Source organism: Spathaspora passalidarum, assembly GCF_000223485.1.
Source record: "Spathaspora passalidarum NRRL Y-27907 unplaced genomic scaffold SPAPAscaffold_3, whole genome shotgun sequence".
NCBI classification, from domain to species: Eukaryota; Fungi; Ascomycota; class Pichiomycetes; order Serinales; family Debaryomycetaceae; genus Spathaspora; species Spathaspora passalidarum.
Window position 1 is genome coordinate 341,173 of NW_006767427.1, and position 26,010 is coordinate 367,182.

Here is a 26,010-nt window from a genome sequence, read left to right on the forward strand (position 1 = left end):
TGTAAGATTTTTAGGGCCGTTCAAGGGTGAGGACGACAGGGAACGGCTTCTGAAAAAGACTATGAATGCTGACTATAGTGCTAACGGTTTCGTGCGAGAGTGAGTGTGAATCATGTTACATTTAAGTTGGTGTTCTATGGTTAGTGGCGTCTGTTCCTGCCATACAATTACGTAATTGAACAATGAAATTCGAAACAATAAAACTCTTAGGAGGCGAATCTGTGTTTGGCTTGCCTGCACGAGACTCCAAAACAGAAGTCAAGTGATGCTTTCGTTCTTATTATTAGCACATCCTAGTAGTCATTTACGATAACTGGCTTTTGTGCAAGTTTAACAGATAAGCAATTATTAGGGTCTTTTTTTAGCTTATCAACAAATTGCTAGCATAGTTCCCATATGTCTTACAAGGTACGTTGCTAACCACTTACAACATACTTGCCTATTGCTGACTTTAAGTAATGCAGATCAACATACTTACGTACTTGCCTATATTGTTAGCAAAACAAATGTTGTTCAATTGAATCGGGCATTTTTTGGTTCACCTGAGTAGTGGGGATTGCACACTTACATGGTCTAAGGAAGCCAGTTTCAGTTGAAACACAAATCTAAGAGCTTTTCTGACTAACTGATACACTTTTTAGCACTAAAATCGGATATATTTACAAATTTCAAACAAACCTTAAATGGAATTAACCTGTTTTGGTATATATAAGTGGGTCGTGTAAAAGACAAGGCTCGTGTTGCAAAAAAACTCTTGGCTGATTTTATCCCTTCAGTTTTTCTATTGTTGTTGCCCCCCATAAAGATTTCACTTCAGTGATTAAAAGTTCTAAATTTAGTTGCCACCATTTCTTCTCCAGCAAATATCAAATGTACCAACAATTATTGTTACTTCTAAGTTATTTCTTTGCAGCAATTCTTGCTGCTGGTAGCGGCCCCACTATCCTTGATATTAAGAATGGGGTCATATGTAGTCCCGTGGTTCAATCAAAATCTATGAAGGCCCATATTCATTTATATGTTGATACTATTGATACAAAAGACTCATCGATAATTGACAGTTTAAGATTCCCAGTATTGATCTTCCGTGCTCCCTATGTTTACAATTTCACCAACATTCCATCTCCTGAATTGTATTATGATTCATACATTTCAAACAAGGCAGAGTTATACAAGGACATTCTTGATACTAAAAATGCTAAATTCAAACTTGAGCCGTTTGAAGGGTTTAACATCGACCAGGAGAAAGTTTGGAATGATTTCATAACTTTAGACCATAAGATTAAGGAAGAAGAGAAACATGTTGACGTGGATTTCGTGGTTCCTGAATCTGGTATTTATTGTGTTTACATTGCTCCACCCCATGATCAAGGCATTACCGATATACGTGTACCTGTTCAATTTAAGAATGAGTACGGTAATTTGTTATACAATGAGTATAAAGTGTATTCTCAATTGAAGTGGGTTGTTCTCTTTGGAATAGTGTTATTTGCCGTTTTATTCAATCATATATTGAAGCTTATAGGTAAAGATTTCAAGAATATGAATCAATTATCAATTATTTCCAAGGGTATCATCTTTTATATCTTGGGTCCGTTTGTTACCGTGACTGCATTCCAATGGTTTTGCCTTTTCATTACAAACCATTTTAATTCTTCGTCACTGGGTTCAATACTACTTAGTTTTTCAAAACTTGTTAACGCTTGGTTCAATATTTATACCCAGTTTGTATTTTTATTATTCACAATGGGTTATGGGGTTATTTATTACCATGATGGACAATCCCCTCAGTACAGAATGTTTCCAAAGAAGCAGTTTTCACGGATATTTGGGTTATTCATTGCCAATTTAGTTGTTATTTTTCTTTTGCTGTTCTTGGATGTCACATCATCTAAAACACAATACTTCCATGGTATTGTCGGAGGAGTTGAGGTGAATGAGAGTACTCCTTCAATGAGAGTTTTAATTGCTGGCGCGTTAAACTTGGTCATTTTACTATTTGCATTGTTTTGGGGTATTGCACCCATAGTTTATTATTTCAAAACTAAAAAACTAATTGCTTCTTTCCCCCCAACAGGTTCTGAATCTAACTACACTGAGCGGGTAGTGAAATCATTTAGGCTTTCAATCTGGATTATTCTTGGCCTTCCAATTGTGATTGTATTCGTGGTGGTATATTTCTCTGTTGAAAAACTTCAAAATGCACAAAATTCTATACCGGTACTACCAACACCAACCAGTGAATTGCGAGAAATTGTTTATAATTCAGCCATGAAATTCTGGAATTATGAAATTTTGGAATTACAACCAAGTGTTTTTCTTGGAATCGTTTGGAGCAGTTGGGCATATTCATTCGTGCTTGTTATCTCGGTATTTTTCATTTGGGTCAAGGATAATAATGGGCTCATTATCGATCCTCAAGCCAATGATCCTATTCAGTATGCCGATGTATCTGAATTTAACATTAGTGACGATGAAGAAGAGTCAAGCCAACCTTTCAGACCTTAGATCTGTTATTGAAATATATAGTTACATCTATAAACTAATAACTAAACTAAATGTACAAACAGAGAAATACTACAGAATTTAACTACTACACAAAATGATTAATGTTTACGATGTTTGAATTTCTTATTTCCACCCTTTTTGAATCCCTTTTTATGGTGGTGGTGTCTTTTATGACCACTTCCCAAACTTTTATCCACCAATCCAATTTCTCTGGCCAAGGCAGTTCCAGCTTCCACTCCAAACTTCTCTACTCTAACCAAATCCTTTCTTGCTGCTTCAGCACCAGCTTCGTCACCAAACTTTTCAGCACGCGATATCTTTTTAGTCAACAATTCCACTGCCAATTGCTTTCTTTCTTCAGCAGTTAATACCTTAGGTTCTTCCTTTTCAACCGGTTGGATAACAGTAAGAGTAGATTCGTTTTCGGGGACATCGCCACTGGTGATTTCGCCATCGGCAGTACTAGTTGGTTCAGGGGCAATTTGAGCATCAGCAGCCGGTTCACCTTCAGCTTGTTGTTGTTGTTGTTGTTGTTGTTGTGGTGCTTCTGCTGGAGCTTGTTCGTCTGCCTCGGTTAATCTTTGCACTAAATCGGCCTTCTTTCCGTCGGTAGCTAACCCCTTAGCCTTAAGTAATTCTTTCAATTGAGCAACTGTCTGTGAGTTATAATCGGACATTGTGGGTGTATACTATTACAGGTTTTACGTTTGTTGGGGTTTTGTGGGTGAACGAAATATCAAAGGAGTTTTTTCTTTTTTTTGCGTTGGCCCTTCGGATTTTTTTGCCCGTAATATCAAAGCAATTCCATAACGCTGGTCAATTCTAGAAAATCCAACACACACACACACTTACGTTGTCATGCTTACATGAATACACACTTACAGTCATCTTGACTCTAACATATAATACAATTAAAAACAAACATACTAATTATACAAGCTAATACTCCATTTCTTCATCCTCATCATCACCATTGGTAAACATCAAAGTCTCGCCATTATCGATTCTTTGCCAGACACCAACACCATCATATTCAGTTATACAATCATCAAATTGTTGTATAGTGAATCCCTTAGCAATGACTCTTTCTCTGATTTCTTGCATTGGTAAAGTGTTTTGGAATCTGGAACCGTCGCCCATGGCCATGGTTCTAATAATTTGATAAATCTTGGACGTAGAACTTTCATCTTGTCTTATGGTTTCATCTTCGGCATATAACGACGATTTGGAAACTTGGATTAACCTTAATGATTCATCAACGTCTTCCATGGTGACGACATTGTCGAATCTTAATCTGGCACTAGCTTGTGCCAATCTTAATATACCAAGCAAAGTTCTTGGTGTGATATGACTGAACTTTTTAATGGAGCCTTCATTTCTATGTGATTCCTTACGCATGTTGATATATTGCTGTACAACATAATCAGCAACTTCTTGTGGGACAACTGGTCTAAACAGTCTAGCACGGGAAATATATTGTCTGATTGTAGCCGAATCCACAGGAGAGAAATCCATTTCTGGTTGCTTGTTATGCATATGAACGTACGCAACATGACTAGCTAATCTTTCATCGTTTTCTCTCGAAGGTTGATCAAGAATTAAAAACATAATATCAAATCTTGAAAGTAATGCAGCTGGTAAGTTGATATTTTCATGGGGTGAAATCTTTCTATTATATTTACCATATAATGGATTGGCGGCGGCCAATATAGAAGTTCTTGCGTTTAAAGTGGTGGTAATCCCAGCCTTGGAAATAGAAATGGTTTGTTGTTCCATAACTTCATGAATGGCAGTTCTATCATTTTCATCCATCTTATCAAATTCATCAATACAACAAATACCATTATCAGCAAGAACCAAAGCACCACCTTCCAAAATCATTTCATCAGTGATTGGATCTCTCATAACGGCGGCAGTTAAACCCACACCCGAAGAACCTCTACCGGTAGTATAAACCGATCTTGGGGCAATTTTACCAATGGCCTTTAATAATTGGGATTTGGCCACCCCGGGATCTCCCATAAGACAAACATTTATATCACCTCTGATTTTTAACCCATCACCAATTTCCTTAGTGACACCACCACAAAGTAAAAGTAACAAGATCTTCTTGATATCCAAATGTCCATAAATTTCAGGAGCAATGGATTTAGCAAGCTTATTGTAAACATCACCGCCTTCCATTAATTGCTGGATGGCGGCATCTGCTTGTGCCAGAAGTGAAGTTTCATCATATTGTTTCTTGTGATGGTGAACATATTGAGCTTCCAAGTAAGTCTCAGTAAGCAACCCCGCTTTCAAAGCACGGAAGCCGGTATATGGGGAAGGCATAAAAATACCAGAAACGTCAACAGTATCACCAGGATTCATACTTCTAACTAAATCCCCATTGACATGAATTGATAATTGTCTTGGAATATGACCAACTGGAACTTGATTAGACAATTCCTGGATCTTAACCTCTTGGAAACTAGAAAATTTAGATGCTCTGGTACTCATAAATAATTGACCTTTGGTGTTATCTTGCGAACAGGAAGGACTGGTACACTGGCTCAAAGGAGTAAACAGCTTGGAATTGACTTCTTGGAAGATTTCATACCCACACTTGTCACAGGTGTATGCATTGACCAAAACGGTTGGCTTGACATCGGTAACTCTGGTGATTATACCTCTAACGGTGATATAATGACCAACGTACTTCCCCTTGACTTGCCTTACTGAAAGCGCCTTGCTTACGTTAGTGGATAAAGGTTTAAAGTAAAGACAATATCTCCTGGTAAGCTTGGCCGGGAATGTGTTAGTGTTAGCGTCGGGATTTTGAATATTTTCGTCTACTTGAGTATTCAAACCTTCACGCAAGTTATTAAACTCGTCGTTTGATTCTTGCTGTAATCTAATGTTTCTCAACTTTCTTTGATGTAAAATCACATCTAAAACATCGTCTTTGTAGCTGATATCCTTGGTAGGTTCAGGCATGATTTCATCAATAATTTCACTAAACAATTCAATAAATCTGTAAGTATTGTTAAGAATGGTAGGTAACAAGGACTTACTTTCTTGATAAGTTTGAGTAGAAGCTGGATCATAATAAGAAAGGAATGATTTCAAATCATCCAACTCAATGTAAATGGTTGTGGTTTCACGATTAGCCACTGATTGAAGAATGTTCATGTATTTACTACTATGAATTTCATCCTCGTCTATACTCGCTGATTTGAACTGAGTAAGGAAATCCTTAGCTATGGTTTTAATGTCGGAATAATTGACCTTCAATTGAATAGCCGGTAACACCGTAGTAGTAGTAGCTGACATGGTTTACCTGATTGATTGATCAACTGAAAGAAGAAGAGTAATAAGGGGGAAAGCTGTGGTTGTAAAAAAACAAAAAAAAACCTGAGAATTTTTGAAGTGTCAAAAAATGAAGAGTCAATTTTAACTTTTGTGGATACGCGCGTTTCGCGTGTTTTTTTTTTAATTATTTTTCCTAATTAGGAAATGGGCTGGTAACTATGTGCAACCCCCTTTGAGACAAGTACACGATCTCGATTTCATATCAGACAGATTATTAATTTTATTATTAAAACTACAAAACTAAAATAAGTAAAAGAATTAAAAAGAAAAAGAAATAGAAAACCTGATTTTTATACCGACATAAGATGAACCAAAGCAAAAGCAGCGCTCTTGTCTTCTTCATTAACTTCATCTTCCCCTTTAACATTCGACGCATGTCTTTTTTTATGTTCTTCTCGTAAAGATTGTGGTCCAATTGCAGCCCAATCTTCTTCATCTGTATCACTGGCATTGGCTTCATCATGGGCTAATTTCAGCGAGGGAACAGCCAGATGCTGTGCCGGTTTCTGATTAATCAACGTGGATCTCACATGACTCTCATTAAACGAAGATTTTCTTCGATTGGTAGCGGTGCTCCCATTGCCTCGTTCGGGACTGATTGTATCCATCGACTGGTGGTGTATATAATTCCCGCTGGGACTAGGTCCACCACTGGTCCACGAGTTTGCCGGTGATGCACTTAACACCGAGTTTGATCCAGAATAACTGAATGAAATGGCAGGAATAGGCGCAGCTGCAGTTGGTGGAGAATTAATCAGAACTGTGGAATTCTTAGCGGAAGATACAATGTAATTATCAAGATTTTCTAATGAGCTTAGCCTTGATCTTGGGAATATTTGGTGTCGGTACGTTGGTTTGGAAATTGCTGCTGATGTAGAGGGCTGCGAGGAACTTGATTTACGTCGGGACGACGACGAGGTACCATCAGGTGGAGGACTGAACTTTATTGGTACTCGTTTAGCAAATTTTATTGGAGGGGAAGGTTTAAATTTGTTTGTGGTTGTGGTAGATTCATCTTCAAATGTAAAAACATCTTCGTCTTCTTCTTCCTCTTCCTCTTCTTCTTCTTCACTTGACAAATCTTCGTCTATATGGTCTGATAAAGCATATTCGTCTTCTGAGTCCGACTCAATAGCATTTGAATCTAGTGGTTCAGTGGGTATTTTTAAATCATGTAAATTTCTCGTGTGATTGGTAATTGATTCTCTTCTAGGGTCCGGTTTAGTTGACTGTTTCTTCTTCTTCTTCTTCAGCCAGCCTAATTTCAAATTGGTTTGGTTTCTCAAGTCATTCACGTTAATCATTTTCCGATCGGTATCTTCTGTTGGATGGGTATAATTACCAGCCTCGGTTCCTTCAGTTACAATATAATCTGAATCAACCTTTCTAACTGCCCATTGTCCCCAGCCTATCTTTTCAAAAACAACATTGTTAACTAAATCTGTTTGTTCCATAGCTGCCATAATCAACCGTCGCTGTTTTGATAACGACAATAAATCAAACGAAGGAACTTCCAACGCCAACTGCGACGTTATATGTCTTATAGGAAGAGGCCCCTTACGTATAAGTAAGTTGGCTAACCTTGTAGGAGTGATTTTGCTGGCAACTTGAATTCCTTCAGGTGACGACGTGGAAAGAAGGATCTTCTTGGATTTAGAAGGCGGGGAATGTTTCAAAGGTGGAAGCGGTGGTGAAGATAACGAGGACGAAGGAGGAGTGAATTGATGGTCCATTGTTTGGTGTTGTTGTTGCTGTTGTTTTGTAAATGGTGGTACTGAAGCCAGGTGACTCATAAAATGTGGGGGCAAATTTACTGAAGGTGGTGATAACTTCTGAGGGGATTCTTCTGGTTTTATATAATTGAGTGGTGACTGTGGAGGCGGGGTAGGGGGATTACTATTTAATATACTAGCAAATGATATAGGATGTTGTCTAATATTACTTGTCATGTTTGTACAAGTGTGGTAAAAAAAAAATGTTGTGATTATTTTAATTTGTGTGGTGTGGGAGGGTGTTAGGGCGTTCGAGTTTGAAAATTATGAAAAAAAAAAAAAATCAGATTTAAAATATAAAAAAAATTACGCAAGCTTTTTGAGCAAAATTGCTTGCATTTTAAATTGTGTCGGCTTCCACCTTATCTGCCTAATAAATAAAAATATACACGCACCAGTTTGCGGGGGCGTGGCGAGATTTTGTATGACCAAACACTAAGAAAAAAAAAAACAACTAGCAAGAAAAAAAAAAAAGAAAAACAAAGGGTTGTGTAGTGTTTGTGTGATATGTGTCTGTTGTCATGTATGACTAACCCAAGTTTTTAGCATCATTACTTTTTGTTCAAAAATAGTTAAATGTTTCAAGTTTGGTTTGTCTCATATTTTTTTATTTTTACCCGAGGACGTATCCGTTATACAATTGCTTTTCCATACCCCACCGCCCTAACGTTCCGACGTGTCACTAAAAGTCTCATGCGAGGAGGCGCGCACAGTGGAGATGTAAAGGTGGGGGGGAACACATAACATACCATTTTTTTGTCGTACGTTTTAAATTGTAGTATAGTAATACTCACCACTTGCAGTGTCTCACTTTGCAACTGCTGTTGCTATAGTTAGAAGCTTATGACTGAATCCCAACGGCAAATGATAAAATAGCAAACAACCTCCCAAAACAAAATCACGTTTTTTTTCTTTTTTTAGCATTTGCTAGTTTCCGAAAGCTTAATTTTTTTTTTTGAATGACAAGTACATAATTTAATTATGTCATAGGTGTCAGTTGCCAATTACTGCTCTCCTCCCCCACATTATTTTGACTGCAAATAATGGAAATATTATCTCCCTCACTACCCGAATCTACATTAACTTTATTAGAGAAAACTTTATCCTATTATGCTACCATTTCAATAAACCTCGTCTACGTATTTACTAGCGACTTGGAACTAGTTGGATCGTTAGATATTAGTAAATCAACCCCATTACCCTTGAACCAATGTGTACGTATGGGTGATGCCCTTTCTATGGTCACTAGATCAAAAGCAAACAATGTGACTGAATTAGATGATATTGATGGAACGAGATTGATTTGTCATACCATTGATGGGTTCATATTCTTATACGCAATACGCAGGAGCTAGACCCCACAAAGTTTATCATGTATATATTAGACCCTAGCTAGGTACCACCTTTTTCGGATGAATCTATCTGTTGTGTACATTAATAACATGAGGGAGGGGGCAGAATCTCAATGTCACGTCCATTTTCAAAAAGATATGCGTCAGCTCATCATCGTTATATTGCAGGAGGGGGTGGGTATATCATTTTCAAGAATATATGATAATTTATTCTCTTCGGATAGCTCGGGTCCGTTATACTACATTTGAGGCACTTAGTAGACCTCCGTGTTGAATTATAATTAGTGATATTATGACCCATTACTTACATAGATTGAAGCTTCTTATTTGAGACCTGGTTCAAGCCAAACTTTTCACTCTTGACAGAATTGTTAAATGGGGTGTTATGCTAATAGAGAGATTTATAAATTTATATACCTTGATACTCTCTAGATTTAAATTCTAATAATGCTTCATTTGAATTGGAGCTAGATGAAAAATCTTGCAAACAAATTGTAGATTACTAGCTTATTGAATGGAACAATTCAATTCTAAGTTGAAAAAATGAAAAAAAAGTAATTTATCTCATTAATTTCTTGGTCTGTTGACTAGTAAATCCTTTGATATAGCTATTTCGTAATTTATTGAGTTCATTGATCTCTAAATGTGACTTTCTAGTTCTTCATATACATCCATAATATTAATCATCTTTGTATTATAATACTGGTTAAATAATTGGATCTTCTTTTGCATTATACAGTTTTCTTGCTTCAATTAATAGATTTTCAACTACAGGGATAAATATCCTTAACATATTCATATGATGTAGAAATCTCTTTGCATTCACTGCTTAGCATTCTTTCGACCCTCTTCACATATCACTTTTTGACAGGATTATTTTTACTCAATCTTCAGACCCGTGCTCTTTGTCTTTCTCTTCTTTTGTAATCTTTTAACATTGTCAAAAGATTGACAATGTCTTCCTTAATCGTTTTGATACTGTGTTGAATTTCTCCATGCAACAAACAAACTTCCCTCGTGTTGTTTTGCTAGTTGAAAAAAAATAACTCTTTAGTTTTGTTAATAATTTATAACTCAAAGGGGATATCTTTAAACACTTTTATAGTAAGGGAAGTTTTCTACCTGTATTCCAATAGCTCGGTTTCGAACTTATTTGTCTTTTACCTTAAATTATTCATTATTTAGCAGTTTAATGTCACTTCTGACTCCCCATGTGTTTGATCAAATCCTCAATTGCATCTCTAATCATTTTGAACACGCTCTCATCAAATTGAACACTCAGAATCAAAATAATATCCAATACGTTATACATTCTGGTCTTGTTGGCATCCAGTTCAGTCTTTTTTTGTTTACAATATCCAGGTATACTTTATTAATACCAAATGGATTGGCAACTAATTCTAATGTTGCCGAAATTGAAATCTGTAAAGTGGTGAGAAACGCCCTATTAGCTTTCTGTATCAACTTAGTTGATATTCAAAGCACTTTTCTCAACAAAATCCAGTAATGGTAATACCAAAATAATGATAATCCTAGTAAATTGTTTAATTAAGTATTTACAAAGTCTTATTAGCATGTGGTTGCAAGAAAGAGACCCGAGGAATTTAGCTGGTAAGAACAAGAAGGAAAAATAAAAAAAATAACAAACGCTACCAATCTGATAGGTTGCAAAACGCATAATTGATCCTGATAAGGAGGTGGGAATCCTCTACTGTATGCATCTAGTTGTTAAATAATAGTTAATTGTTTCAATAACTATATAACTATCTAAATCTAATAAACTTCTAAGATGTAACGGCCTTCTTCCTTCATATCTTCAACAACTTTAGCAACATCTTTAATTTCAACACCTTGTTTTTTAGCACCATTGGCAACAATGTCTTCCAAACATTGGGTGATATCAGGAACGGGCCAAGTAGGACCACACAAGTAGAAAGAACCATTCTTGGTGACAATAGCATCAGTTAATTCTTCAATAGTGTCTCTAATTTTATCTTGGATATAAATCTTTTGTGGTTGATCTCTAGAGAAGGCAGCACCAATGTGGGTTAAAACACCAGCATCCTTATAAGCTTCCCAAAGTTCACCATAAAGATATTCTTCCTTCTTGTGTCTAGAACCCAAGTACAAGTAGATTTCGCCAATTTCCATACCTTGGTTCTTTTGCCAGATTTTTTCTTCAATGAAGGCCTTGAATGGAGCTAAACCAGTACCTAAACCAGACATAACAATTGGTTGGGTGGATAATGGTGGTAACTTCATAACCGAAGGTTTAACGCTGACAACTAATTCGTCACCGATCTTCAAATCAGACAAGTACTTGGAACAGTGACCATATCTTAATCTACCCTTGGAGTCAACCCAATCAACAACAACAATCAACAAATGAATAGCGTTTTCGTGGATCTTTTGGGAAGAAGCAATAGAATATTCCCTTCTCTTCAATGGAGAAATGATCTTGATCAAATCTTGGAAAGCTGGTTTAGCAGATTTGAATTCTTGCAAGATATCAAAGTAAGTATCAAATGAAACCTCTTGTCTTTGCTTCAATTCTTCGCCACCAGTAGCTAACTTGGCGATTGCTGTCTTTTCAGTTTCATCAGTGGCATATTCAGCTAAAGATTCGTAGAATCTCTTTGGTGGCTTACCCAAGAAATCAACCATTTCAGACAAGACTTGTCTAGCTGATCTAATTTGCAATTCAGCCCCATTAGAGATTTCAACAAGCAAATCTCCATCAACACCATAGAATTGCAAGAATTCTTCAACAGCTTCACTGTTGTTTCTACCATGAATACCTAAAGCTTCACCAATATCATAAGTTAAGCCTGTACCGGTAATATCAAATTCGATATGGAAGATGTTTCTCAGATATTCAGTTGGAGTCAATCTCTTATTTTCTTGCACCTTAACTACAAAGTTCTTCATTGGTAAGTCTGGTCTCAATTCTTGAGAAACATTGTAAGCTTCAGGGAAAGCGATCTTTTGAGCAAGACTAGTGTGGGCATTAGTGTTGATTTCTTCAGCAGTTTCAGTCGAAGTTCTGGGGTTAGGGAATAAGGAAGTTTCTTTAACAAAGAATGGTAATTGTTTAACTTCTTCTTCTTCTTCTTCTTCTTCCTGTTGCTCTTCCTTTTCTTCTGGATCTTCTTCGACTAATTCACTCCATTTAGAATCAACAACAATTTCCTTGATACCTTGATTATCGTCAACAATGTTGATAAAGTTATCCAAAACAGTAGCTAATAATTCAAAAGAGTTACCGTTAGCTTGTAACAACTTGTTAACAATGAAACCCTTCAATTCGGGTAATGAAGCTCTCCAGAAAGCTAATTGAAGCAAGAATTCACCAGATAAACCCTTGATGGAATTGTTTAATTCATCTAAGGTATCAATAATAGAGAAATCAACCAAAATTAACTCATTTTGATTAGAAGCTAAAGTCTTCTTGAACTCCAAAGGTAATTTAGCAACAACATCTTCTTCGAGAGAAGCAATCTTCTTATTGTTAATGTACAACACCTTAGCACCTGGTTTAACAGTGGCTAAGATATCGTAGTTGTCTAAAAGTGCTAAGTCCTCAATGATAACAACATCAGCACCATCGCCAACAGTTGAACCTTCACTGGTAACAATAATTTGAGATTGGAAAACACCACCGGCCTGGGAATTGTCGTACCTGTTACGAATATCAACAGCCTTGGAGTTATCTAATGACAATGATAAAGCTAACTTATCAGCAGTAGTTGTAATAATACCATTGTCCTTACCCCAGAATACAAATTGACCTTCAGGAGAAGAATTGGCAGTTAAAGCTTCAACTGAGTTCTTAGCTGTAGACAACAATAATTTATCCACATTCAAGTTTGGAACAAATTCAGACAAGATTTTGGCAATGGTAATTGGGGTCCAAGTAAAGTCAAGTGAGTAAACAAATTCGTCTATGGTGATACCAAAGTATCTACCATTCAAGAATAAAGCAGCAGTGATATCGGCCTTTAAGGAGACATTGTCTGGACTTAAAACAACTAATTTCTTGGTGGAGCTAGGAATGGTGGCTAAGAATTTACCATGGTTGAATGGCAATGGAACTCTAACCTTTACTAAACCAATCTTGTCACCACTACGTTTGATCAAGTCAGAGACTTGAGTAGATTCGTGGGAACCATAAATAATAAAAACAGTTTCAGGATTGGCACTACCAACGTATTCAAATGGAGCATAAGACTTTCCGGTAAGGTTGTTCAAAGCATTGAAAGCCAAGTCGATAGCATTGTCAACGCTAGTTGGGACGACTGATGACAAATCATTCAATAAACCTTGGTACAAATGACCCAACTTTTCAACTGATAATAAATTAGAATATCTGGTAAAAGATTTAACAAAATCCGGACCATCAAACAAAAATAAAGAAGGCTTACCAACAAATGAGGCAAAAGTATGGTTCAAAACGGCCAAATGTTGTAATTCTAAACCGTCTTTGGAATCAACTGGAGTGAATACTGGGAATCCTAAATCACGGGCAACGCTTAAAGAAGAACCATAGTTTGAAACTAAGGAATCCTCAACGAAATCAATAGCAGAAACGTTCAAACTCAATGGTAAACTGTCATTGAGTTGGCCGGCCAAAGAACTTCTCATATAGTTCAAACCGTTACCGCCAACAAAAACAGATAAAGGTTGGCCATTAGTGCCATTCTTCTTGAAATACCCTAAGATGGCGTTTGAAGCACCAGATCTAACTTGAAGTTTGTGGAAGAAAGGAACAATACCAAACGAGTTTCCACGTTGATAAGTTTGGCTCCATAATTGAATGTGAGAATCAATCAAATTGTCAGCACCAACGGTTTCGTAGCTGAAAATCTTGGAAGCAATAGAATAAACTGCTTGGTTAATAATCGTAGAAGCAGAAGTGTAGACTGCACCTTTGATAAGGTTTGGATCAACTGCAGTACCAAAAGGGTTGGCTTTGATAATAGCGGTGCTGCTAATGTCTAATTCGTTGACACTGGAGTCAAGACTAGAAACAGCGGGTGTTTCAGCCAATGCGTGAGGTGCCATATCTGTATTTGTTTATCAAAATAGAAGCTTGCAACAAGGCAGACAACCAAAAAAAAAATGTTCTGGTCAAGATTTTATATAATCGTATATTGCATCCTAAGAAAAAGGAACGAAAAAAGAAATTTCAAATCCCGAAAAATCAGTTATGACAGGGCACGTGATATTATCAAATCGATTGTTCTGATTTTTTTTAAATTAACTAATTAACCTCAACGTTTTATAGCCTATGAAAAAAAATCCAAAGTAATCATCACGTGCAAAGTTGCATGTAGATCTAATAACAATGGTTGGCCTTTGAGTTTTCCTTCTCAGTGCAGGAGTTTCTGACCGCCACTCTGGTTGCAACGACAACTCGTGCAATGTCACAACGTAGATTTGTTAATAACCCTTTGTGCACACCACATGCACTCTTACAATAAGCGAATTATATTGGTCACGCTGCATTCGCCAGATCTCGCTAGTATTATAACCACGATAATAAAACTATAATTCGTAATCCTTGTACTAAGATCTAATACATATTACGTACAAGTATGTTGCTCTTTGTCTATGATGGTGACATCACGCAACTGGATATTAGTATGACACATGCTACAGTCTTTGAGGAGGTAAGTTTTTGATGTCTGCGATAAACTGAAAGAACAGAGAAGATAAGAAATTCAAAACTAAGGTGTAAACTCTAATCAATCAAATCCTGAAATTTGTTCTATAGAGCATTTAACCGGTTACCTCCGACTTTACCTACCTAAGTGTGCATGTGTCTTGCAAATTGTAAACGGTCCCTGTACATATCATACCAGATTCAAAACTGGGTTTATTCTCACCACTACTTAATTGAATCAATAATTTACAATGAAAGTATACTCATAAAACTATATTTTTGAGATAAAAAAACACCAACAAGATTTTTTCAGTCAGAATGATATCGCGATCACGTATCACTTTTTGGATCTCTTTTAAACGATAAGTAGGGGAGGTGGGGGGAGGGTAAAGTTTTGCAGAAAGTTGCTATTGATGAAACTTTTGTAGGCAGTTAACAGAACTACAGGTAGTCAACAAACAAACAATACCAATTAACTAACTTGTGACTATTGAGTTACCTTCGGAAATTGAATCCTTGGAAAAGATTACTTTTATTAGATATAGTGTAAGTATTTGAATAATTTGTACTCTGGGGGAGCTACCTGTATAAGCCGAACAATCGTGCGAATGTTTACAAATCATAGTATAATCTCATTTAATGTTTAATAAACACTCTATATAAACAAATCAATTTTTTTTATTCTAAATTAAATTCTTTTCTGTAAACTAAATCTGGCTCTATGATTCCTGATCAACGAGTTAGTGACAAAGTGTTGGGCCTAGGTGACTAGGGAAGCAAATTTTGTCATCTTCATCTTTGTCATTTGCACCTTGGTCCAAAACTCCTAAGCAACGTTCATTACCTTCGGTATCTTTGAAACAGATTTCTTTATTTTCACGTTTGGCCAAATCACCCAAGCAGTATAAATGGCCATCATCACCTTTGAAACAAAGTGGGTTTGGTGGATCCAAAGCACCTAAGCAACGTTCATTACCTTCGGTGTCTTTGAAACAGGCTGGAGTAGCAGAGTCCAAGTCACCTAAGCAACGTACAACTCCAGAGGAATCTTTGAAACATATTGGTTTATCATTTTTGGGAACGGGTGCACTGAAAACACCGGTAATCAAGCCTAAGGCAAGTAAATAAGTATAGCGCATTGTTAAAATCTTTTGAGGGAACTATGTAAAGTTATTATCTTCTGTTGTGATGAGAATAAAAATTCAGAACAGAACTAGGTCACCTTAGCAATTATTTATACTTGCTTGGATGAACTGCCTCATTGGTCATTGTTTTTAGAGCACTTACTAGATATTTTTAACAATATTCGGCGTTTCGGGTACTCTGGTCATATTTTCTCCTGCATGCCTTGCCCAGAATAAGGTGCTAAAAAAAAGAATTACGACTTGGCGTGATAGAAATAGTTTGGGGCGCATAAATAATAAAAAAGAAATGCATGATAACGTTTTTCTGCTGCTATTTGTGGTACGATTTCTAGAAGGTCAGATCTGGATGAGTGACCTTGTGCTTCACATTGCATTTTTTTTACCTCAATACGTAATTATAGAAATTCCAATGTTCCCTTGTATCCATTAGATATTTTGCAAGCTGAAAGAATTCAATATTTGATAGATTCACAATGGGGGGGTAAAAAAAAAAAAGAACACACTTAAAGTAGAACGCTATGATTCAAGTATTTGGAAAAATGTTATAGAAGTATAGAAGCTAAACCCCCTAAACGTCAATCTAATGATTACGATAAATTAATCCGAATATTATGGATTGTTACAATGTTCGTAAATTCTTCCGAACGAGCCAAGAAAATAATAAACATTTTTATCTGAGCCAAATAACCACAAAATATTACATGGTTGCATTTGAAAGCAAATCATACTAAAATTTAATCAGTTGATGGAATTGGCTAAGAAAACTTTTAATGCAGTAATGACATTTTGTATTATATCTTGAATGTTCATTACATCATAGCTATTATATTAGGTTAAAAATAGCTGAATGCGGCGTTTGAGATAAGTCATGCAAATAAGCATTTATCCTTTTCTTATATACTGTAAGTTTTATTAAATACGAATGAAACGTTTGATATGATGAGAAACGTTGATGGAAACTTCACCTATTTATAGTTAATCCTGTATGCTAGTTAATACCTTACAATATCAAACTTGACCATTTGCTTAGCATTAGACTGAGTGACAACCTTGATTGAGTGTATACTGGCAACCAGAAATTGCTATAATTGGAACTAACACTAATGGAGTTATTTGGTGACAAGAAGTGACATATTCTACAAGAGGCAGTTTCTATACAAGAAGAAAGCGATTGTGATTCCTTTCATAATACCATTGCTAGGTCGATAAAGGAAAAGCAATGTTACCTAAATTATTTTGCTTTCACGGAGTGGGGGGTGGAGACACCAAACTTTTTTGCATTGTTAATCAGCATATGAACAATAGCAATATATGCAAAGAAACATCATGGTCTTATATCATGTGGAGATACTAACCAGAGATAGTGGAATATATCATTTAAAGAAATTTATATCCAAAGAGGCATTACTATTTAAAATCGAATCATATGAAATTAAATTACTCCTAAATAGCTGAACTAAGCTCATAATTCACATTGGATAAACCGTGGAATATCACCGATAAGATTTTCCATGATGTAACGACAAATAAGCGATCCCCTCAGAAATGTTGGGCATTGTTCCACCAGTAAGCATGAGATATGTTCCCTGGTCCCCCCACATTTTTCGTTTCATCGAAAGACTTTCCTGATTGGGAAATTTCCAACTATTACCGATAGGCTAATAAACTTTGAAGTGAAAAAAAAAAAAAAGAAGTAGCCCTTACCATGGTACCACTGTTCATGTAGAATCGCTTAATGTCGACAAAGTTATTACTTTTCTAAACCGAGGTTTGTACTTGGAACATCTCATAATTAGATGAGTTTTCTATCGTACCCTGCGTATGTTCTCTGCACAACGCACTAAATTACAGGTGGTCTTATAGTGTTCATATGTGATGAAAAAAAAATTTTTTGTTGGGCTGGAGAATATGGAGAACAACAATAGACACCCACACACGCAAAAGATCTGTAAATAAATACCGCACATTTTTTGCTCTACTTCTTTTGCAACAGCATTTGCTACTTTTCTTCCCACTCTTTTATTCCCCAGCAATTAGGATACTATGACAGATCTTTCTAATTCTGATTTTGATGTTAATATCTTGCAAGATGCTTTGATTAATCCGTCAATAGACTTGAAGTTTCCTTTACCCATAGACAAAGAAGCAAATGCTGCTAGTTTATCCCGATCCTTTAACTTGTTACACCATACCTTTAGGTTGTTTACTGGTGGACAGTCATATGATGATATTTACAAGAACAATGAATCATGTTTCACAAATAGATCTTCACAACAATTTAAGCAGAAATTTATCGATTATATGAATGACAAATTAGAAAAAAGTGATGTGAAACTTGATGAAATAGTCTATGAATTAGTTACTAAAGAGTTGAATATGAAATTAATCAAAGCATCCCAATTCAAATCAAGGTTTCAAGAAGTTAAAGCTTTTATGGTTGACTACTATAAAGCTCAAAATAAGAAAAATTTACCTACTTTCAGTTCGCGTGACTTTATTAGAACTGCTTATGTGACCGTGATGACAATAATGCAAAAGTTATTCCCTGAAGGTATTTGGTTGTCAAACCAAGATATGTCAGATTTGTATGCCAGATATCTTGAAAACCCCATGTCAATTGTCTTTTTACCTTCACACCAATCGCATTTGGATTATATTATAATACATTTAGTATGTATTCGATTTCAGATGGCAATTCCTGCAGTAATTGCAGGTGAAAACTTAAATGTGGCTATAGTAGGGGAATTATTGAAGAAATTGGGAGCAATTTTCATTCCTCGGTCATTTAATAATGAAGCATACACCGAAAGAAATTTGAATAACGTTATTGAATTTTTATTGGTAAATAAAATTAACTTTGAAGTGTTTGTTGAAGGCACCAGATCTAGAGATGGGAAGCTTTTATTACCAAAGTATGGAATTTTGAAATCTCTTGTTCATATCTATTTGAAACAAACTCAATTGGAAAAGAATTCTGGATTTGATTTATTAATGCAACCAGTTGCAGTCACTTATGAGCGGGTTTATGAAAATGATGGATATTTAAAGGAGTTAATAGGTGAGGATAAAAAACAAGAAAGTTTGTTAAATATTCTCTCGATTGCTGGTGGTGCATTTGTAAGTAAAAACAAGGATCAAATTGTTATTGATGAACATGGATTCAATGATAATTCCAATAGATCGTTAACCGGAAAAATATTTGTTAAATTAGGTACAAGTTTCACCATGTCACATTATATCACACAAGATGATGTCGAATTTAGTGTCAAATTGAATAATCCAAAGGCTCTACTTGCTGAAAAGGATTTTGATTCCGTAAATTTAAAAAAACTTGGGTTTAAAATACTTCATGAAGTTAATAGAAATAGTTTCTTGCCCGAAGTTGCCTTAGTGGGTTGTGCTCTTCAAGCATTTCATTATATTAAACCAAGTCCAACTTTCCCTATTCGAGACCTCATACCAGTATTAAGATTAGTTGGTCAAACATTACTTGCAGAAAGTGAAAACTCCAAAACAAACTCGCAAATTTTGCAAGGTGTTATTGCTCTATCAGATAAAGAATTAACCAGTCTTATTAAGCATCAAATTGTATCATTTTTCCGATTTATAAAAGTCAACGACAAGTTAGATGTGATTAAAATTGAATCACCCATTGAATTATTATATTACAAGAATTTATCCATCCATTTAATTATACAGCGTTGTCTTGTGCTGTTTATATTGTTGCTATTAGACGGAAAGAACACATCACAGCGACTTATTGGGAAATTATTTTATATTGTTACTGGGTTTTTAAAAAATGAATTCTTGTTTGATTATGATGAAAATCCAAGAACAGGACCAACTTTTATCTTGAATGACATGGTTAATTGCAATGTGATAACTAAGGATGAATATGACAATACCTACCAAATTGTTGATTATCTATACATGCAGTTGTTTGCCAATTTAGCCCAACCGTTTTTGGAATCTTATGATGTGTTAATTTCAAACATTGTCAATATGACCAATGACTTAGCCAATAATTATGCCAGGAATAAGAAGCTTCAAAATGGGAATGGTAAGTTGATTCTTGATGATAATGATTTGAAATATCCTGATACCAAGGGATTATTGAAATATATAATTAAGAAATCCCGAGGTAAAGTCGCTTCAGTAGAATCATTTAACAAGCAATATTTATTAAGTGATTTGTTTTATCTTGATAATTTGAAATTAATTCGAATTTTCAAGAATAAAGCCAAGACTAAAGCATTTGTTCAAATCAGTAATATGAGAGATTTGAAGATCTTGAATGAATTTTTGCATCAAATTATTGGCAAATCTAAAGATCATTACTTAATTACTGATGAGTTGAATGTTAATTATATTATAGACATTACTGATAAGAACTTTGACAGAGATTATCAAGAATTGCCTATTAAAAGTAAATTTTAATGTATATTTGAATATAGATATCGACTTAGAGTGTATGACAATTTTAATTTCGCAAATTTTTTTTTTTTTGGAAGGTGGGTGGAGGTAGATATTTGCTAGGATTTTCTCAAAATTTACGGAAAAGAAGACTTGTCTTACACGATTTAAATCTTTGTTTGAATTTGCATACAAACCATATTATCATATGATTATATTAGCCATTTAAAGTAAAGGAAACCCATTATGCAATAAAAATAAGAGGTTTGACGGGATTTTTATATATATTGACAACAATAACTTGGCCACATGGCGCCTCTTGCCTACAGTATAAGGTAACACTTACAAGGTAATATGCCCCACTAGTCAGTCTCTCCTGTCCTCTTAAACTATTCTATATAATCAGAATATACTCTCATAAAACATCCTCTCCTTCTGACCTTTTGAAGCACTAAGGGTTTCTCATACTGATCAAAGTGTAGGTGGTGGGATTTTACTGTAATGTTTGAAACCCCACTGGAAGCAACCAACGCCATTTAAAGAATATATTCTTCGTTAGAGTGTAAGAATAGTCATCAGTATGCAACTGCCTTTAGGAATAGGTCTAACGTATTTGTAAAGATTAGGTGTTTGGAGCTGAGCAATTATTTCCTTCAAGTAATCTTTCTTTGATTATAATGGAGTTCTGGAAAGTGTATGGCTTCTGTAGACCGCTTGTAGTTGACAATAATTCCATTTCTCTCAACCAGTTACCCTTCTAAAAAGTCCATAATAGATCTTATTGGAATGACACAGTAAAGATCTAGATTCAGTTGTAAATTTGAATTAAATAGACCAATAGAGGCAATACGACTCACTTAGTAGGCATTTCGTATATTGTGTACCCTAGAAGCAACGAAGGTGATAGAAGAAGAAATGATTTGATAGACTGTTAAAGAGTTTATTACAATGTGCAGAACATAGCGAAGTTTTAAGTCCTTTTACTTCAGCTGTCTTTTCACAAGAGAGGGATTTGAGGTTGATCAAAAAAATGGCCCCTAAATAAAAATAATTCCTCCCTTAAAACCATTTACGAAAAAAACACCTTGTACATTTCTCTTCCAGCACAAATGAAAGAAAAAATATAGATAATGGAGAGGCTTGTTAAAATCTGGCAACTATAAGAGATGGCTTTTAGTTTCAAATAGGAGTTACCACGATGTCTAGTCTGCAGGAAACTTCCAGCTAATCAGTTTAACCCCTAAAGTTGCATTAATAATACATATTTTTCACCCTGTAGTGATTTAATTGTTGTCCGCCCTATAATTGTTGCTGTGGCTATCCCATTAAAATATTTTAATGCACTCCACAAGAACGGGGATGAAAAAAAGAATCCGGTACCCAAAAGAAAAAAAGAAAATTCCCAATTGAGAACAAGGATCTTCGTAATTGAATTTGTGTTAAAAAATACGATCCGCATAAAAATGCTCATGTTCTAAGAACACAAAGAAACCAATTACGAACAATTAAAAATAGAACCCTTGAGTACTTCTATCTCCTCACTCATAATTTTTCAGCAAAAAAAAAAATTTTTTTTATACAGTACTCCCCGCAAATACTATGAAAGATAGAAAAATTTCCTATCTAGAACCTCTACCCAGTCATCCTCATAAATAATAATTAAAAAGACGCAAATTCGGGCAAAAGTAAAAAAAATTTTGTCTGGACGCGAAAACTATCCCTTTCGTAGATAAAGTTGACGGGATTTCATCAAGCCGATTAGCGGGGTCAAATAAGGGAGGAGATCAAACAACATCCGTATTAACTTTACGTTGAAAAGCTTGGATCATCGTAAACCCAATCCCTTTTCTAAACTCTTTACTGAAAACATTACATAAATGGGACTTTATGTAGTTCCAGCATTATTGTCATAGAAAAAAGTTGTTATGATTATGTATATATATATATATATACATATGTTCAATTTTAAATGTCGTGTGAACATTTATTGATGATAACACCGTGGACAACACATTTGTTCGTAAATGAAAGTTTGACAGTGCGAAGAAAAAACAAAGTGGGATTATTGGTTTATACAATAGTAAAAAATATTTTTGCTTGGCATTGTTAATTTACTTTTCAATAGTTAAAACCGAAAATCTAATTTTAAAGACAATTACAACGAAGGAACTAATTCTGCTTGGAACAAGCTAATAGCGAAAATCTAAATATACTAATTTAAACAAGTGAAACTTATCGACCACTAATATAAACTTTCATAGCACTATATTGTATCCCACAAACAGGTCTATATCGTAAACATTTACATCTAACTGATCAAATTTGCCCCTCAAGGGTGGCATAAGGGTGGGAACCCTAATATTTTTTTTAACCCTTACTTAATAAAAGGGTCGTCCCCAGATCAAAATGTTTATTGTGATTAATATTTTTTTTCTAATATGGGCAACCCATTGTTAATGTACCAGAAAATAAAAAAATAAAAAAAAAGCTATATTTTTTTGTTTTCAAATAATCAGATGTGGTCAGGACGTTTCTTTTTCTGTACCTCCTATATTATCAAAGCAGTGATCAAGATTCCAATTAAGAGTTCGTAATTATACCAGCTTCATACTCGTTGACGTGGCTTGATCGAAAGTTAAACAACATGAAAAAATATGATGGATTGGCTAAAAAAATAAAATGGGAAAGATCTAGATTCAAGTATTGTGGCTAATAAGGGTGGAAGTATTGGAATCTTTGGGAATTTGAATGTACTAGAAAACACCAGATACCCCTTTCATTTTCATCGAGAGATGTGGTAATAACAAATTCGATGATGGTCGTACCATTTGAACTTTTCCAGACTTGTGGTGCATATTTTTGTTAAGAATTAACGCATTTCTGGGCCATACCACCAAGAAGAGAAAATGAACAGATGTTATAAAATAATCATCTTACATGTTCTGTAAAAATCTTAAAACATATTTGAAAGATTAATAATGGCTAACCTAGTCTCTTATTAGACTCTTTTGCGTAACAATTTCCCTGTTCCCTGTTACTCTTGAGGAGAACAAGTTGCCTTAAACACAAAAAAAAGTATACAAGAACACCCCCCAAAGGCGTTCTTTATTTTTTCATGACATTTATTGTTATAGAAAGCCATGTACTTAGAAGATGATATCTGGTTCAATTCCAAAATATTTTCAACACTAAAACGTGTAATCCATACCCCACAAAGTATTGTATCTAGATAAGCTGTGGTATGAGTAACGACCCGCCTTGGAATACGATCGAATTCATCTATCTGCAGGTTTATCCCAATTTAATTAATTTTGGGATCTCAAACTATGTATTTGTCTTGGTCCTGCATTGTGCAATCAACTTTAGAATTGATTTGCGAGTCAAGGTAAAAGCTCTTACTGCAAATTTTCACTATAGGTTGAGTTAATCACATATAAAGCATGTGTCAATTTTGGTATTAAACTCACCAGCAAACCTATATTAAGAACTTTCGTATGTGAGGCAGATACAACAAAAAATATATAACTATTATTTTTTGCAATGCAAGTACTTTATCCTTTTTTTGCAATCAAAAAAAATATCTTCAAAAAATATTTTTTTATTACATTTACGAACAAGGGAAAAAAGGAAACCTAAGTGTGAACACACGACAAAATTTGATTTTCGATCGAAATACGGTACCTCTTCTAACAGAATCAATGTTTCCCTCTATAAATCTACAAAGCTACTTTCACATGACAGGTGTAGGAGTGCTCATTCTATAATTACAGAATTAAACTTTGGCACTACAGAAGAAACTCGCTAGTTTTTAAGAAATTTACTTCAACCTTGTGTGGCTGGAAAACGTCAAAAAATTTCCAGGTCGTGTAGAGCCAAAAAAATACAAGTGACTTTTTTTTTGGCAACATCCAGATCAAAACAAAAAAAAAATAATCGACGGAATATACTGAAAACACACCCCTCTAAATTAAACAATAATACAAAGGAATATGTTGATGACAGAGTTGGAACAGGCGCTAAGTGTTACGATCATGGTTTTAAGGGATGAGGCGGCAGGGTGTGATTGATTGATCATTAATTCCAACAATAGAGAGAAATTATTATTCCAACGCGTTTATCCAAATTCACATCCAGCTATTCTCAACAGTAATTCTGTTGGGATCGTGGAATCATTAGTAAGGTATGCGTATCAATTATTTGCTTCTTCCATGCTGGTTAATCTGGGATCTTTTAACTTAGAGAAATAGACGTGCTTTTTCTCCTAATTGCTGAAGTAATTCCCGCTTTGGTTTACCAAATAATGGTTTAGCTGTCCATTTTATTTTTTCACATACTCCTTCAAGGATACTTGTTCAATCCAAATATTTTTGCAAAAAAATACTTTATTATTTTTGAATCCTAAAGCCACGTTAATACAGGATGCAAAAACTTAGCTTATCCCTGATACTTTTGTCCGCCTTTCATCTTTAAGGAATATAGAAGATTGTTCAAGTACGAATTTTCCAGAATTTATTTTCATTTATAAATTCAAATTATTCTTCCCTTTCCTTGAAAAGAATAAAATTTGAAAAAACACCGATCATTCAACCTTTTTTTCTTGAAGTTCATTGAAGTATAGTTAGGAAAAATGTTGATATCAAAGCTTATTCTAACGTGGTGTTATCTAACCACGTCGGCTCTAGCCTTGCCTATATCTCCTGGTGGAGATAACAAGGATGATGATACCAGTGTATCTTCTACCCCTTTTGGCAATGGTAATCCAGAGGACAATGGTCATGGTAACGAAGATTCTGCTTCTACCTCACCCATTGTTGTTTCTGTCGAATCATCCGACGTTGTTCCAACATCATTTCCCACCTCCTCCACCGAAATTGTGCCAACTCAGGCTACTTCCTCCACTGAAGTTGTTCTTTCATCTGTTGCATCTTCTTCTGATGTTCCAATCTTTACCCCATCAGAAGTTGCTCTTTCTTCAACAGAACCCTCTGCTGATGTTGCTGCATCTTCCATTGTTGTTGCCTCTAGTGCTCCTACCACTTCCTCAACTAGTGAAAGTCAAGCTGTCATCTCTTCTGAAGTTGTTCCCGCTCCAGTTGAATCTTCCTCGGAAGTTACAGCTGCCCCCTCTTCTGAAGTAGCTCCCCCTCCAGCTGACTCGACTTCAATTATCATTCCTACATCATCTGCAGCTCCACCTATTCCTGATACTTCATCTTCGGATACAATCATTGTGGTTTCATCATCTGCAGCTCCACCTATAGTTGATACTTCATCTGCAGCTCCACCTATTCCTGATACTTCCTCTGCAGCTCCACCTATAGCTGATACTTCATCTTCGGATACAATCATTGTTGTTTCATCATCTGCAGCTTCACCTATAGCTGATACTTCATCTGCAGCTCCATCTATTCTTGATACTTCATCTGCAGCTCCACTTGTGGTTGCCACATCCGTTGCTGATACATTGTCTATAGATACCCTTGATACATATGTAGCAGCTATCACTTCATCCTCCACATATCTTGCCGTTCAACCATTAGCTGCACAGTATGCCTTTCCAACTAAACCATCAACCACTTCAACCACCTCTTCAAGCACATCCACCACCACACAAGGTAGAGGCAACAACGGTCCTGGAACCACCTCTTCAAGCACTTCCACCACCACCCAAGGTAGAGGCAACAACGGTCCTGGAACCACCTCTTCAAGCAGTTCTACTACAAAGAGTTCCACCTCAAGCAGTACCACGACCACACAACCGTAGAGGCAACCACGGTCCTGGAACCACCTCTTCAAGCAGTTCTACA

General features: G+C 35.5%; 9 protein-coding genes across 9 annotated transcripts; 4 read left to right on the top strand and 5 right to left on the bottom strand. All coding sequences in view use genetic code 12, as the record gives it.

The window, feature by feature from the left end:
* Positions 1-61: 61 nt before the first annotated feature.
* Positions 62-3,220, bottom strand: SPAPADRAFT_60185 (uncharacterized protein; the record flags this gene model as incomplete). The annotated part of the gene is made up of 2 exons (XM_007374296.1): positions 62-408; positions 642-3,220. The coding sequence occupies one exon, from the start codon at positions 3,183-3,185 to the stop codon at positions 2,607-2,609; it is 579 nt and encodes a 192-aa protein (XP_007374358.1).
* On the top strand, positions 871-2,508 carry SPAPADRAFT_49780 (uncharacterized protein; the record flags this gene model as incomplete). Its single annotated transcript, XM_007374297.1, has 1 exon — positions 871-2,508. The coding sequence occupies one exon, from the start codon at positions 871-873 to the stop codon at positions 2,506-2,508; it is 1,638 nt and encodes a 545-aa protein (XP_007374359.1).
* A 227-nt stretch (positions 3,221-3,447) lies between the features above and the next one.
* On the bottom strand, positions 3,448-5,820 carry CDC47 (DNA replication licensing factor MCM7; the record flags this gene model as incomplete). The annotated part of the gene is made up of 1 exon (XM_007374298.1): positions 3,448-5,820. The coding sequence occupies one exon, from the start codon at positions 5,818-5,820 to the stop codon at positions 3,448-3,450; it is 2,373 nt and encodes a 790-aa protein (XP_007374360.1).
* A 271-nt stretch (positions 5,821-6,091) lies between these two features.
* STB3 (Stb3p) lies at positions 6,092-7,808 on the bottom strand (the record flags this gene model as incomplete). Its single annotated transcript, XM_007374299.1, has 2 exons — positions 6,092-6,237; positions 6,305-7,808. 2 exons carry the CDS (start codon positions 7,806-7,808, stop codon positions 6,092-6,094), a joined length of 1,650 nt encoding a protein of 549 aa, XP_007374361.1.
* Positions 7,809-8,592: 784 nt separating this feature from the next.
* SPAPADRAFT_60189 (uncharacterized protein) lies at positions 8,593-9,513 on the top strand (the record flags this gene model as incomplete). The annotated part of the gene is made up of 1 exon (XM_007374300.1): positions 8,593-9,513. One exon carries the CDS (start codon positions 8,675-8,677, stop codon positions 8,984-8,986), a length of 312 nt encoding a protein of 103 aa, XP_007374362.1.
* A 1,243-nt stretch (positions 9,514-10,756) lies between these two features.
* MET10 (sulfite reductase subunit alpha) lies at positions 10,757-14,044 on the bottom strand (the record flags this gene model as incomplete). The annotated part of the gene is made up of 1 exon (XM_007374301.1): positions 10,757-14,044. The coding sequence occupies one exon, from the start codon at positions 14,042-14,044 to the stop codon at positions 10,757-10,759; it is 3,288 nt and encodes a 1,095-aa protein (XP_007374363.1).
* Positions 14,045-15,260: 1,216 nt separating this feature from the next.
* Positions 15,261-15,835, bottom strand: SPAPADRAFT_60191 (uncharacterized protein; the record flags this gene model as incomplete). Its single annotated transcript, XM_007374302.1, has 1 exon — positions 15,261-15,835. One exon carries the CDS (start codon positions 15,782-15,784, stop codon positions 15,386-15,388), a length of 399 nt encoding a protein of 132 aa, XP_007374364.1.
* A 1,998-nt stretch (positions 15,836-17,833) lies between these two features.
* SPAPADRAFT_136622 (uncharacterized protein) lies at positions 17,834-20,227 on the top strand (the record flags this gene model as incomplete). The annotated part of the gene is made up of 2 exons (XM_007374303.1): positions 17,834-19,054; positions 19,094-20,227. 2 exons carry the CDS (start codon positions 17,834-17,836, stop codon positions 20,225-20,227), a joined length of 2,355 nt encoding a protein of 784 aa, XP_007374365.1.
* Positions 20,228-24,650: 4,423 nt separating this feature from the next.
* SPAPADRAFT_65876 (uncharacterized protein) lies at positions 24,651-25,879 on the top strand (the record flags this gene model as incomplete). The annotated part of the gene is made up of 2 exons (XM_007374304.1): positions 24,651-25,750; positions 25,876-25,879. The coding sequence occupies 2 exons, from the start codon at positions 24,831-24,833 to the stop codon at positions 25,877-25,879; spliced, it is 924 nt and encodes a 307-aa protein (XP_007374366.1).
* Between the last annotated feature and the right edge of the window lie 131 nt (positions 25,880-26,010).